At 38.2% G+C, this 13,196-nt stretch overlaps 3 protein-coding genes and 1 long non-coding RNA gene across 5 annotated transcripts; all 4 read left to right on the top strand.

The window, feature by feature from the left end:
* The first annotated feature begins 401 nt into the window (after nt 1-401).
* Nucleotides 402-2,413, top strand: LOC115987677. The gene is made up of 3 exons (XR_004091186.1): nt 402-424; nt 2,105-2,195; nt 2,309-2,413. It is a non-coding gene; the product is annotated as an uncharacterized LOC115987677 (long non-coding RNA).
* A 4,869-nt stretch (nt 2,414-7,282) lies between these two features.
* LOC115986109 (serine/threonine-protein phosphatase 7 long form homolog) lies at nt 7,283-8,066 on the top strand. Its single transcript, XM_031108968.1, has 3 exons — nt 7,283-7,368; nt 7,482-7,874; nt 8,061-8,066. Exons 1-3 carry the CDS (start codon nt 7,354-7,356, stop codon nt 8,064-8,066), a joined length of 414 nt encoding a protein of 137 aa, XP_030964828.1. The 5' UTR covers nt 7,283-7,353.
* A 50-nt stretch (nt 8,067-8,116) lies between these two features.
* LOC115983210 (vegetative cell wall protein gp1-like) lies at nt 8,117-10,517 on the top strand. Of its 2 annotated transcripts, XR_004089911.1 has the most exons (3): nt 8,117-8,920; nt 9,760-9,850; nt 10,422-10,517. XR_004089911.1 is itself a non-coding variant. In XM_031105853.1 (2 exons), the coding sequence occupies exons 1-2, from the start codon at nt 8,181-8,183 to the stop codon at nt 9,761-9,763; spliced, it is 744 nt and encodes a 247-aa protein (XP_030961713.1). In that variant the 5' UTR covers nt 8,117-8,180; the 3' UTR covers nt 9,764-10,001. The 2 variants fall into 2 exon arrangements, 1 of the variants encoding a protein (XP_030961713.1); XM_031105853.1 differs by lacking the exon at nt 10,422-10,517 and having other exon boundaries at nt 9,760-10,001.
* A 471-nt stretch (nt 10,518-10,988) lies between these two features.
* On the top strand, nt 10,989-12,589 carry LOC115983211. Its single transcript, XM_031105854.1, has 3 exons — nt 10,989-11,287; nt 11,476-11,712; nt 12,095-12,589. The coding sequence occupies exons 1-3, from the start codon at nt 11,225-11,227 to the stop codon at nt 12,326-12,328; spliced, it is 534 nt and encodes a 177-aa protein (XP_030961714.1). The 5' UTR covers nt 10,989-11,224; the 3' UTR covers nt 12,329-12,589.
* The last annotated feature ends 607 nt before the right edge of the window (nt 12,590-13,196 follow it).

Genomic DNA, 13,196 nt, shown 5'->3' with positions numbered 1-13,196 from the left:
AAAATAACCATAAGCAACTTGATGGGCAGAGGATTCTCATCAACCGCCTTTTGGAGGAAGTTGCTAACCCATTGCCGCCTGATGCTGAAGAGGATCAGCTGCATAAGTACGCACGATGCTACATCCTACCGCTATTGGGGGACACAATATTCATGGACAAATCCGGCGATAGGGTGCATCTAATGTGGGTGCAGCAGTTGGAAAACCTTCACAATCCACGGAGGTACAGTTGGGGAAGTGCTTGCCTTGCATGGTTGTATCGAGAGCTATGCAGGGCAAGCGAGGACACCAGTCAGATTGGTGGGTGCTTGCTGTTGCTCCAGTACTGGGCATGGGCCAGGTTCCCCTATTTGTGCCCGACAGTTGAGCGAGGCCCGCCAGTGGGTGCTTACGGTCCTTCAGTACGTGGTCCACTATCCCTGAAGTAAGTCTCTACCTCATACTGCTATAACATACTGTCTTCACCAAAGCACGAGTCTTATATTATGTTTTGAGTTCTTTTTCTATTTGGTTCTAACTTCTTCTTGAGGAATTTTATTTGCTATTTGAAGTCGTAGTCTCTTTAGGTTTTTTATAAAGGTTTTATTGTAATCAGTAACACTCATAGAGAGAGTCTTTAGGTTATTTATAAAGAATGTAAAAGACACTACATATAATGAGTAAGAGGTGAATCAGCATAAATGCTTTAATTTTATTATATATGTATAATTATTATATGAATTATAGTATTATATAAATTTTCAAAATGTCTGCACATTATGATGCACAATACCAAAAAAAGAATATAATAATAATAATTGATTCCCAATATGATTCTATATTTGACAACTACAATGCATTACACACACACACACACAAACACAAATGCATCTATATGTGGAAATTTGTTTTACCATCTTTATATGCATATTTCCACTAGGATTGAGGCTGTCAACAATGCAGCCACAATCCCATCAATGATTTGTCTATTCAAGATGAAAGCCATTTCAAACAATATAAATCTAAATATTCCTTTTCAGTTTGGAACTTGGGGATTGTGCCTATAAGAAGCAAGAGAAGATATCGAAACAACGTAATGATTAAAAGAAGTAGAGAAAACTCAGTTGGAAGGCCAATCAAAAAGGAATATAATATGTTACTTATATAGTTGGATGTTTTCATGTAAAGAGAGTTAGCATTATGACTGAGAATATAAAGTTCAACAGAAACCCCTAGAACAAAGAAATATATAATTGAGAATATATGTGGCCCATCCTGATTCATTAGGACTGTATTTAAGAAAGATCAAAATAAAACACTAGTGTGAAAGCTATTTAAACATATGAGCTTTTCAGTCAAGTTGTGTGGAGAGGCTGAGGCGAGGCAGTTGCTATTGCTACTTCATCTTCTTTTTCTTCTTTCTTCTTTTTCTTCTTCTTCTTCTTTCTCTTCGTTCGCTAGTCCTTCTTCAATTCTATTTTGAATTTTCATTGCCTTGTTTTGTGTTTTCTTTCTTGTTTTGTGAACCTAGCATGTGACTAGTTGTTGGAAATGAGAAAGAGACTTGAAAAAAAAAGTTTTAGGCTTTGTTTATGTGGGTCCACACGTAATATATAAGTAATAAAACTAGTACTGCAATATTTAACTTGAGCTTTTATATTTCTGTTTTTTAATTGTAATTTTTTTAGAATATTTTAATAGAAAAATTGTTTTAATAGTTTTGTTTTTTTTTTTTTTTGAGAATCAATAGTATTATTATAATTATTGGGTAGAGTTTTAGACTTGAAATTGATATATTAGTTGAAATATGGACTTATAGTTTTAAGACTCAATAAATTATATGGATTTTGACTCATAATATATAAAGAAATATAAGCATATAAAATTATAAATAAATAAAAAGTATAAAAAAGCTAACTTTGAATTAATTACTATTGCAATTCACATGACCTCACCCTCCACCTTACTTTCAATTTCCTTTTATTTCTTCATTTCTTCATCTTAAGTGATTACATTATTTCTTCAAATTTCAATTTCCTTTTATTTCCTTTTATTTCATATATGTGATTACATTATAGTTTTAACATTATCTCAGTACTTATTGATCCATTCTTCTTGATTGTAGGTGGTTGTGGGTCCCAAACAAGAAAAATAGGCCCGCCCACATCTTCAGGGACAGGTATCGCGAGCAACTAGCTTCCATGTTGCCAGACCAGGTATGAAAATGCCTTATTTTACGCTTTTACGAACGTCCATATAGGTTTCGTGAACTTTGAAATATAAACATTGTTCCCTAATGTGTTGTGTACTTCTTTTTTGGCTATTGTAGGTGGTGTGGCAGCCATATGAAGCTCATTTTGACGACCTCCCGCCCTGGTGTGTTGCAGGGAGGGCCGTATGGACGGCAACGGTGCCGCTTGTATGTTTCCACCTAGTAGAGAAACCGACACCGGATCGTGTTGTTCGTCAATTCGGGATGATCCAAGAAATTCCCCGCGCTGTTAACACTGACAGAGTGCTTCATGGCATTGATTTGAGGGGGAAGATCGGTGTTAATTGGATGCAGAAGCATGCTGCGCATATCCTTGAGTGGGGTTATCGCTTTGATCGGCGTTGTGAAGCTGTGCTTGGTGATATGCCTCCAGAGCACGAGTACCATGACTGGTTCAAAAGGGTGACTCGGAGGTTCATCGATAGGCCTGGTGCTGTAGTGACTCTGCTGGTAACTTCTCAATCTCTTCTACATGTTACCGTATTTCTTACCATGAAACCACTGTTTAGAGAGCATGATGTTTGTTACTACATTTTTTGCTTACCACTTCATCTCCCTTTAATTTGCAATTATTAGTAGCAGAACCAACATTTATTTTATTATCAATTGGCATTGTTGATTTCGTATTGCAGGTCTAATATGTGTGGTTTTTCCATGTGCAGATTGAAGGATACGTCCGTTTATTGAGGCGTCATCCAGTGGGCACGGAGGACCACAACGACATTACTGAGGTGTTGACGGCAGTACAGGCGATGACACGTGTCCAACCTCCTATCCCTGAGGCCCCGATTGAGGAGGCAGCTATGCCTACCGGCCCAAGCACGAGCACAGCTCCGGCCGGATGTCAATCCCGTCCGCCTGTTGCTACCCCTCAGCTTCTCCCTACCCCCGATCCCTGTGCATCCACCCCACATGCATCCGCCAGCCCCACCATCCCTTCATCCATCCCACATCCATCCCCTACCGTCACCATCCCTTCACCCAACCCACATTCAGCTCCTACTGCCACCATCCCTTCACCTAGCCCACATCCAGCCCCTACGCCCACCATCCCTTCACCTACCCACCATCCGTCTCCTTGCCCCACCATCCCTCCACCCACCCCACTTCCTTGTTCTGGGTCTGACGTCCGTCCACCCACCCCACAGTCATTTCTTCAGCTATCACCGATTCCATCCTTTGACCTGGGTACCCCACCTGACATGCAGCAGGAGCCACCCTCCCATAGTTCGTTTAGTACCCCTTCTTCAGCCATTGACCCACCCCATGTTCAGGCTGAGCAGCCGGTTGGGTTACCTACAGCGGCTGAAGGTCGGCCTAAACGCATATCAAAGGCACCACCGTGTGGGACAGGGGGGCACAAACATGGACACAATGTTGGGCCCAAGGCATCTGACGAAGGACATGCAAGACCTCCTCCGCATTATACGAGACGGCGTAAGATTCAAAAAAGGTATCTGAAAGCTTAATGTGAAACAACACACTGTATTCCATTATTAATTCTCTTTTCACATTTCCATAAGATTATTTTTGTTTTCAATATGGTTTGAACCTACATTATTGGAACTAGGTGAATGCCTCAAATAAGGATATTTGTTGCAATTTTATTCCTTGCATCATTTGTTATTTTAATCTAGATATATTTTTATGATACCACAGTCTATTAATAGAACTTCTATTAATTTGACAGGTGATTGGTGTACCTGTTACACTGAATGGAGATCTGAAGAACCAGTTCGTGGAGACCAATGTTGGTTTTGATACAATATGTAAGGTATTAGTCATACTGGCCGGAGAGCATGCTGTGGTGCACGGATCCACGGCGGTGGCTGCTTCCCTTGACCTCTACACCTATGTATGTTTCTCTTTGATTGCAAAGGTTTTGATATAGTTAAAATACTTAACTGCATGTCAATGTAATTGTCATGTTTACAATATTTATTGATAGACGTGTTCGTAACTTGCCTTGTTTCCCTGTTCATTGCTACTTTTATTTGGACCATGTAGTTCTGCCAAAGGGTATCATTTGATTGTCTTTTTGATTTGATTGTCTTTTTGTAGAATTGGCCCTTATATACAATAATATCATCATACTCAAAACTGTTATCATCTACAAAGGCTAAACTCCTAGCTCCAGATTTTGCAAAGCCTAATCTTCCGGCAACAAAAATAACAAAAACAGCAGAGTCATTTACATTAGTCTAAGGCGAATTGGGAAACATAACTACATTATTGGCAGACCTACATTCAATCTGAGTTTATGATTTGTGACATTAAAAAATCTTATCAGATTAATATGGAATTGATAGTTAGGCTGTCCTAACCTGTCAGCTTTATCCAGCAATGTTTCTTGAGAACACCTGGTGAATGTTATCAATCTGTCTAAACAGAGGTAATTCAAACAACAAATACATAATGGATAGAAAAATTATAATGATCCCCAAAAGCCACCATAGAGCTACAGGGTTTCATGCTGGATTTTTCAGAAAAATTATAATGATCCCCAAAAGCCACCAAAAAAAGTAAATATTAGACAGTGTGGTCATATTGGATATGACCAACAGGTCCTACCAAACCCTCTTAAATCAGCAAATTGTGACAGTAACATATTAGTCTCTGAAGTCATATTGAAATGACTAACAGGTTGCAGGGTTATTGTCACACATAATTCAATTGATGCCTTATCTTACAGCTCTAACCGAACTCTCTTAAACCAGCAAATTGTGTCTACTAAAAATTTCAGCACTGTTTAGACCATACAGTTTTGTAGTCTAGGCCTTGATCCTCCTCCGGAGAGTAATCATCAAAACTTATATCAAAAAACTTAACTGTACCATAGTGAATGAACCAATATGTTACGTATACGCTGAAAAGAAATGCATCATTTCAAAATTAATGCTTATTAAGGAAAAGTGTTAAAATAATAATTATATGATCAACTTCTTCATTTTATAATAGCTTGAAAACAAGGATTGTGTCATAGCAGTTGGAGTTAGCATTGTCTATATTGATTATTCTTTTCTTCACCTCCCCTTTTCCTTTTAAACAGAAATGTTTAAGCTTGGTTAAGGCTGGGTCAGCTGGGTAAATGATGAACTTGGTTGTTGCTGTGACGGTGATGAGAGGTTACTTGTTGCAGAATATATGCCTACTGATACATTAGCAAAGCAGTTATTTCATTGTAAGTTTGTAAGCTTATCCTTGGTGTTGTTGCATGAGCACTACTCTATATATAATTGTATGTTATCTATTAACTAAATCCACTCTCTAAGTTTAATCTTATAAAATGCAAGAAGGGGGGGGAGGGGTGGATATGGAAGTTGCTGGAAAGTTTCATTAAGTTGATTGTGGTATTGTGTGTTCTCTTTCAAGGGGATGAGGGTTGGGGATGCATAAGTCAAGCACATTTAATTAGGCACTCCTAGGCAAATGGTTATGGAGATTTGGAGTAGAGAGGGAGTAGCTTTGAAGGTGTGTTATCTCTCCCAAATATGGTGAAGCTTAGGGGAAGAGGGGGGTGGGGGGGCTGGATCATGGATTAGGTTAGAGGTTCATAGGGGTTTTGTCTTTGGGGCATTCAAGGAGGTTGGGATACTTTTTTGTGTTATATAAAATTCTTTGTGGGGGATGGTGCATGAATTCGGTTTTGGCATGATTTTTGGTGTGAGGACCTTTATTTGAAAAATGATTTACTTGAATTATTTCTGATTGCAACCTATAGGATTTCCTTCGTTGCCTTCTATTTGGGTGGAGAACATAGTTGGAATTTGATGGCGCAACCATTGTGTGGTTAGAGAAACAATATCATCTTTGAAAGCTTAAGATTAAGGGAGAGCCCAAGAATAAGTGCCCATGGGCCTTCCGAGGGAGTTTCATGAGCAATGCCGGCGGTCATTAGAGATTGACTATTTGAAGGTTCTTTCAGTTTCTGTTTTGTCTCCTTTTTAAAAATATTAAAAAAAAAAAGAAGCATTTTTCCTACTATATGGTATTTTTCCTTCCAGAACGAGCTGTTGTCATTACATGGACTGCTTTAATAGGTCTCTTTTTTTTTCCCCCTTTCTGACATTCATTGTCATTGTTTTGATACTATTTAATGATAGATGTTCTACTGTTGGGCTCGAGATGCTGCTTTAAGTGTCACTAATAGGCAAGAAATATATAATTGAGAATATATGTGGCCCATCCTGATTCATTAGGACTGTATTTAAGAAAGATCAAAATAAAACACTAGTGTGAAAGCTATTTAAACATATGAGCTTTTCAGTCAAGTTGTGTGGAGAGGCTGAGGCGAGGCAGTTGCTATTGCTACTTCATCTTCTTTTTCTTCTTTCTTCTTTTTCTTCTTCTTCTTCTTTCTCTTCGTTCGCTAGTCCTTCTTCAATTCTATTTTGAATTTTCATTGCCTTGTTTTGTGTTTTCTTTCTTGTTTTGTGAACCTAGCATGTGACTAGTTGTTGGAAATGACAAAGAGACTTCAAAAAAAAAGTTTTAGGCTTTGTTTATGTGGGTCCACACGTAATATATAAGTAATAAAACTAGTACTGCAATATTTAACTTGAGCTTTTATATTTCTGTTTTTTAATAGTAATTTTTTTAGAATATTTTAATAGAAAAATTGTTTTAATAGTTTTTTTTTTTTTTTTTGAGAATCAATAGTATTATTATAATTATTGGGTAGAGTTTTAGACTTGAAATTGATATATTAGTTGAAATATGGACTTATAGTTTTAAGACTCAATAAATTATATGGATTTTGACTCATAATATATAAAGAAATATAAGCATATAAAATTATAAATAAATAAAAAGTATAAAAAAGCTAACTTTGAATTAATTACTACTGCAATTCACATGACCTCACCCTCCACCTTACTTTCAATTTCCTCTTATTTCTTCATCTTAAGTGATTACAAAGTGCCCTCAAATTTCAATTTCCGTATATTTCCTTTAATTTAATATATGTGATTACATTATAGTTTTAACATTATCTCAGTACTTATTGATCCATTCTTCTTGATTGTAGGTGGTTGTGGGTCCCAAACAAGAAAAATAGGCCCGCCCACATCTTCAGGGACAGGTATCGCGAGCAACTAGCTTCCATGTTGCCAGACCAGGTATGAAAATGCCTTATTTTACGCTTTTACGAACGTCCATATAGGTTTCGTGAACTTTGAAATATAAACATTGTTCCCTAATGTGTTGTGTACTTCTTTTTTGGCTATTGTAGGTGGTGTGGCAGCCATATGAAGCTCATTTTGACGACCTCCCGCCGTGGTGTGTTGCAGGGAGGGCCGTATGGACGGCAAGGGTGCCGCTTGTATGTTTCCACCTAGTAGAGAAACATACACCGGATCGTGTTGTTCGTCAATTCGGGATGATCCAAGAAATTCCCCGCGCTGTTAACACTGACAAAGTGCTTCATGGCATTGATTTGAGGGGGAAGATCGGTGTTAATTGGATGCAGAAGCATGCTGCGCATATCCTTGAGTGGGGTAATCGCTTTGATCGGCGTTGCGAAGCTGTGCTTGGTGATATGCCTCCAGAGCACGAGTACCACGACTGGTTCAAAAGGGTGACTCGGAGGTTCATCGATAGGCCTGGTGCTGTAGTGACTCTGCTGGTAACTTCTCAATGTCTTCTACATGTTATAGATTGTGTGTCTTACCATGAAACCACTGTTTAGAGAGCATGATGTTTGTTACTACATTTTTTGCTTAGCACTTCATCTCCCTTTAATTTGCAATTATTAGTAGCAGAACCAACATTTATTTTATTATCAATTGGCATTGTTGATTTCGTATTGCAGGTCTAATATGTGTGGTTTTTCCATGTGCAGATTGAAGGATATGTCCGTTTGTTGAGGCGTCATCCAGTGGGCACCGAGGACCACAACGACATTACTGAGGTGCTGACGGCAGTGCAGGCGATGACACGTGTCCAACCTCCTATCCCTGAGGCCCCGATTGAGGAGGCAGCTATGCCTACCGGCCCAAGCACGAGCACAGCTCCGGCCGGATGTCAATCTCGTCCGCTTGTTGCTACCCCCCAGCTTGTCCCTGCCCCCGATCCCTCTGCATCCACCTCACATGCATCTGCCAGCCCCACCATACCTTCATCCACCCCACATCCATCCCCTACCGTCACCATCCCTTCACCCAACCCACATTCAGCTCCTACGCCCACCATCCCTTCACCTAGCTCACATCCAGCCCCTACGCCCACCATCCCTTCACGTAGCCCACATCCAGCCCCTACGCCCACCATCCCTTCACCCACCCCCCATCCATCTCCTTGCCCCACCATCCCTCCACCCACCCCACTTCCTTGTGATGGGTCTGACGTCCGTCCACCCACCCCACAGTCATTTCTTCAGCTGTCACCCATTCCATCCTTTGACCTGGGTACCCCACCTGACATGCAGCAGGAGCCACCCTCCCATAGTTCGTTTAGTACCCCTTCTTCAGCCATTGACGCACCCCATGTTCAGGCTGAGCAGGCGGTTGGGTTACCTACAGCGGCTGAAGCTCGGCCTAAACGCATATCAAAGGCACCTCCGTGTGGGACAGGGGGGCACAAACATGGACACAATGTTGGGCCTGAGGCATCTGACGAAGGACATGCAAGACCTCCTCCTCATTATACGAGACGGCGTAAGATTCAAAAAAGGTATCTGAAAGCTTAATATACGTGTTTCAGATATTAGGAATGACTTATGAGTGAGTTATGAAAAGTCCCTGTGGCAATGTGTCAGGTGTAAGGTCAATTGTGCTGGTGGCACTTGTTTTGCCAAGCTTACTTGTGTAGTTTTCAGTGTCTTGTTTGTGTGTAAGGTCTCGGTGTGCTTCTGAGCTGTCATATTTTGAGGAAGGTGTTCTTCTATGTTATTGTGAAGCTGTCAAATTTCCTGTTCAAATTGGTATACATTTTATTAGGTGGCATCCTGCATGTAAAGTCTGTTTAAATGATGCTCTAGCGCAAGAATGGTCTAGTGGTTCAATTGTGTTGCTTGCTTTTTCCTGGTCATGGTAAAAGGTGTCTTTGTTGGGGTCCCAATGATGGCATTTAGTAATTCTCTGTATGAAGTAGAAAAACTTATCTCAAAATTGAGGAATGATTTTATTTGTATTTATTTTTTTTTGGATTTTAGGGCTGTTATAGTCATCTCAATCCGGACCAATCAAAATTAGTTTCCATACCACTCAAGATTTGTCAGTATGAATTTAAAGCTTTCTTCACTTTTATTTATACAGAATAGTTGGTGCTTATAGTTAGTGCAATCTTCCTGACAGATCATTTCTTTTGCTGTATAATTTATAGGAATAGTTTAGCCTTTTAAGGAAAAAAATTGTAAAATCTACTCTGTTTGTGTATCTATATATCTCGTATAGCCTCTCATTGTTTGGTGTTGTGCTTCTTATTAATTAATTTCCTATGGAAAGCAGAACTTTTTAGTCAGTGTTTTAATTGCTTTGATCTAAGATTCATTTTACATGTAATTCTGGCAGGTAGAAATGGACATGGAAGAGACACCTGGACTGCAAGAAAGAATGCCTGAGAATAACATAGTACCCCCTCTAGGAGAAGATACACCTGATGGTATGCATCAATCCTTGGCTTTATACCTAACATAATATTGATTTTATCTGATATGGCTTGACTCAGGGGTTGTATGTATCTCTATTTGTGTGTTTTCCATAGTATTACTGCCTCTGCATTTATATGCATTTAGCAAGTATACTTTTGTATCTTTAACGGCACTCTTTGCTTTACACTTAGAATCCTTATAATAGATTCGTTAAAAGTGTGTCTATTTCTTATGTGCCTTTTTCCTTTATAATGTTTGAGCTTGTGTTAAGGCTGGTTTGGATTGATCCGGTTAGGTAACTGATATCATTTTACACAAATGTTCCATAATTTTTCTTTCTTCACTTGTTTTCCCTAAAAAAATGTGCTTTTGTTAATATATCTCTAACCACATTTGACATAAGAAGAAATCAAGGAATGTGGATGTGGAAGATCTACAATTAAAATTGAAAAGGATAAAAAGAAAAAGAAAAATATAAAATCAAGACACTCATTGAAAACAAGGATTGTGTCATAGCAGTTGGAGTTAGCATTGTCTATATTGATTATTCTTTTCTTCACCTCCCCTTTTCCTTTTAAACAGAAATGTTTAAGCTTGGTTAAGGCTGGGTCAGCTGGGTAAATGATGAACTTGGTTGTTGCTGTGACGGTGATGAGAGGTTACTTGTTGCAGAATATATGCCTACTGATACATTAGCAAAACAGTTATTTCATTGTAAGTTTGTAAGCTTATCCTTGGTGTTGTTGCATGAGCACTACTCTATATATAATTGTATGTTATCTATTAACTAAATCCACTCTCTAAGTTTAATCTTATAAAATGCAAGAAGGGGGGGGAGGGGTGGATATGGAAGTTGCTGGAAAGTTTCATTAAGTTGATTGTGGTATTGTGTGTTCTCTTTCAAGGGGATGAGGGTTGGGGATGCATAAGTCAAGCACATTTAATTAGGCACTCCTAGGCAAATGGTTATGGAGATTTGGAGTAGAGAGGGAGTAGCTTTGAAGGTGTGTTATCTCTCCCAAATATGGTGAAGCTTAGGGGAAGAGGGGGGTGGGGGGGCTGGATCATGGATTAGGTTAGAGGTTCATAGGGGTTTTGTCTTTGGGGCATTCAAGGAGGTTGGGATACTTTTTTGTGTTATATAAAATTCTTTGTGGGGGATGGTGCATGAATTCGGTTTTGGCATGATTTTTGGTGTGAGGACCTTTATTTGAAAAATGATTTACTTGAATTATTTCTGATTGCAACCTATAGGATTTCCTTCGTTGCCTTCTATTTGGGTGGAGAACATAGTTGGAATTTGATGGCGCAACCATTGTGTGGTTAGAGAAACAATATCATCTTTGAAAGCTTAAGATTAAGGGAGAGCCCAAGAATAAGTGCCCATGGGCCTTCCGAGGGAGTTTCATGAGCAATGCCGGCGGTCATTAGAGATTGACTATTTGAAGGTTCTTTCAGTTTCTGTTTTGTCTCCTTTTTAAAAATATTAAAAAAAAAAAGAAGCATTTTTCCTACTATATGGTATTTTTCCTTCCAGAACGAGCTGTTGTCATTACATGGACTGCTTTAATAGGTCTCTTTTTTTTTCCCCCTTTCTGACATTCATTGTCATTGTTTTGATACTATTTAATGATAGATGTTCTACTGTTGGGCTCGAGATGCTGCTTTAAGTGTCACTAATAGGATAGTGGAATCCAAATCTGAAGTACCTGAGGTTAAAGTTTGTAATGCTGCATTGCGTCTCATGCTTCAGATCCTGAACTGGGATTTCCATTTAAATAACAATAGCACGAAAACCAGTATAAATGTTTTCTCTGCTGGAGCTAGGCTTGATATTGATTCATCTAAGCGATCTGAGTGTACCTTAGTGCAGGTAATGATCTGTGTGTGTGTGTGTGTGTGTGTAAGATTGATCTGAAACTAAACGTGCTGATTGAAAGCATTTATAATTGATAGATAAGTTCCTTAAAATTTCTTTACAAAAAAGAAGAAGAAGGTTTTATTTTGTTGTTGTTTTTGTTTTCCAACAAAACATCTTATCAAAAAAGGAAAAAGAAAAAACAGAAGGGATTTATACTTGGATCAAAAAGCCAATCTTAACAATTTAATAATATAGTCTACATCAATGCCATGTTTGTCTATAATTTTCATTTTATGTTCTGTACAAACCTCTTGCTAGATCACATAATAATTTAAAGCTCCTTATGTTTATAGTCATTTACATTTTTTGGGTTCGCTTTTCATGCTGCTTGTAGCCTGGTCCTGCTTGGCGTGATGTTTTGATTTCAAGTGGTCATATTGGGTGGCTTGTGAACTTATATGCGGCACTTAGGCAAAAATTTTCACGTGAAGGTTACTGGCTTGACTGCCCTATTGCAGTCTCTGCTCGAAAGCTAATTGTGCAGTTCTGCTCATTACCAGGAACTATTTTTCTTTCTGGTACAAGTGTTCCTGCCTATCCACATGTCCTTTTTTTTACTTACAACTAAGAGCTTGTAGTTGATGCAGATCTAATGCCCTTGTATAAATAAAGTTTTGATGCTTTCATCTGTCATTTGTTGAATAATCTCTGTATAAATGTTCTCTAGAATTTTATAAATACTAATAGGTGTCTCTTACTGTCATATGTATGAATTTATAGTTAAATTACAGTAATTTAAAATGAATTCTAGTTTAATGAACTCATTTATAATTGTTATGATATTTCCCTTTCAGCTTTCCTTCTTAATATGAGCAACCTTGTTACCAAGAAATTAAAACTGTGGCTTTCTTTGGAGTTATTTATAAATATATAATTGTTTATTAACTACCAAATATATTCTTGATAAACTACATAAGCTTCATATCTGATGTGAGATGATCAAAATAAAACTTTTTATCTTTTTTATGGAAAAAGATAAACTTTATTTTGCTAAGCTAAAAAAGTCTTAAAGTATGAATTTCCCTCATGAGGTGTCATGTCATGTTGTTGCTTTAGTAGTTAAATCACCTCACCAGTGATGTGTCAGGATTCAAAGGGTTTACTCCTAGTAAAAATATAGGTTAAATTTTAAGTTTTAAAGAGAAATTTAATCCTTCATAGTGTGTTAATTATGACAGGAATGTTGACATCTGTAAAATGTAGAATTTCTATAGAAATTGAGTGCAATTTTTGAACAAGATTAAAGCCTTTAAAGATGAATCATTAAGATCGAAAGACAACTTTGGGGACTTAGGGACTTGGTGGGAGAATGGTAACTTTCTATGATATATGCTCATCTCTCTGCTCATTACCATGGATTGAATTTAAATCTAGAATGCTGGAGCACCTAGTAATTCATTAAACGGGTCTTACCAAAGGAGGCTTTTGTGTGCCAA

Source organism: Quercus lobata, chromosome 4, assembly GCF_001633185.2.
Source record: "Quercus lobata isolate SW786 chromosome 4, ValleyOak3.0 Primary Assembly, whole genome shotgun sequence".
Classification (NCBI taxonomy): domain Eukaryota; kingdom Viridiplantae; phylum Streptophyta; class Magnoliopsida; order Fagales; family Fagaceae; genus Quercus; species Quercus lobata.
The sequence above is the reverse complement of the archived record's forward strand: the minus strand, read 5'-3'. Positions and strand labels throughout refer to the sequence as shown.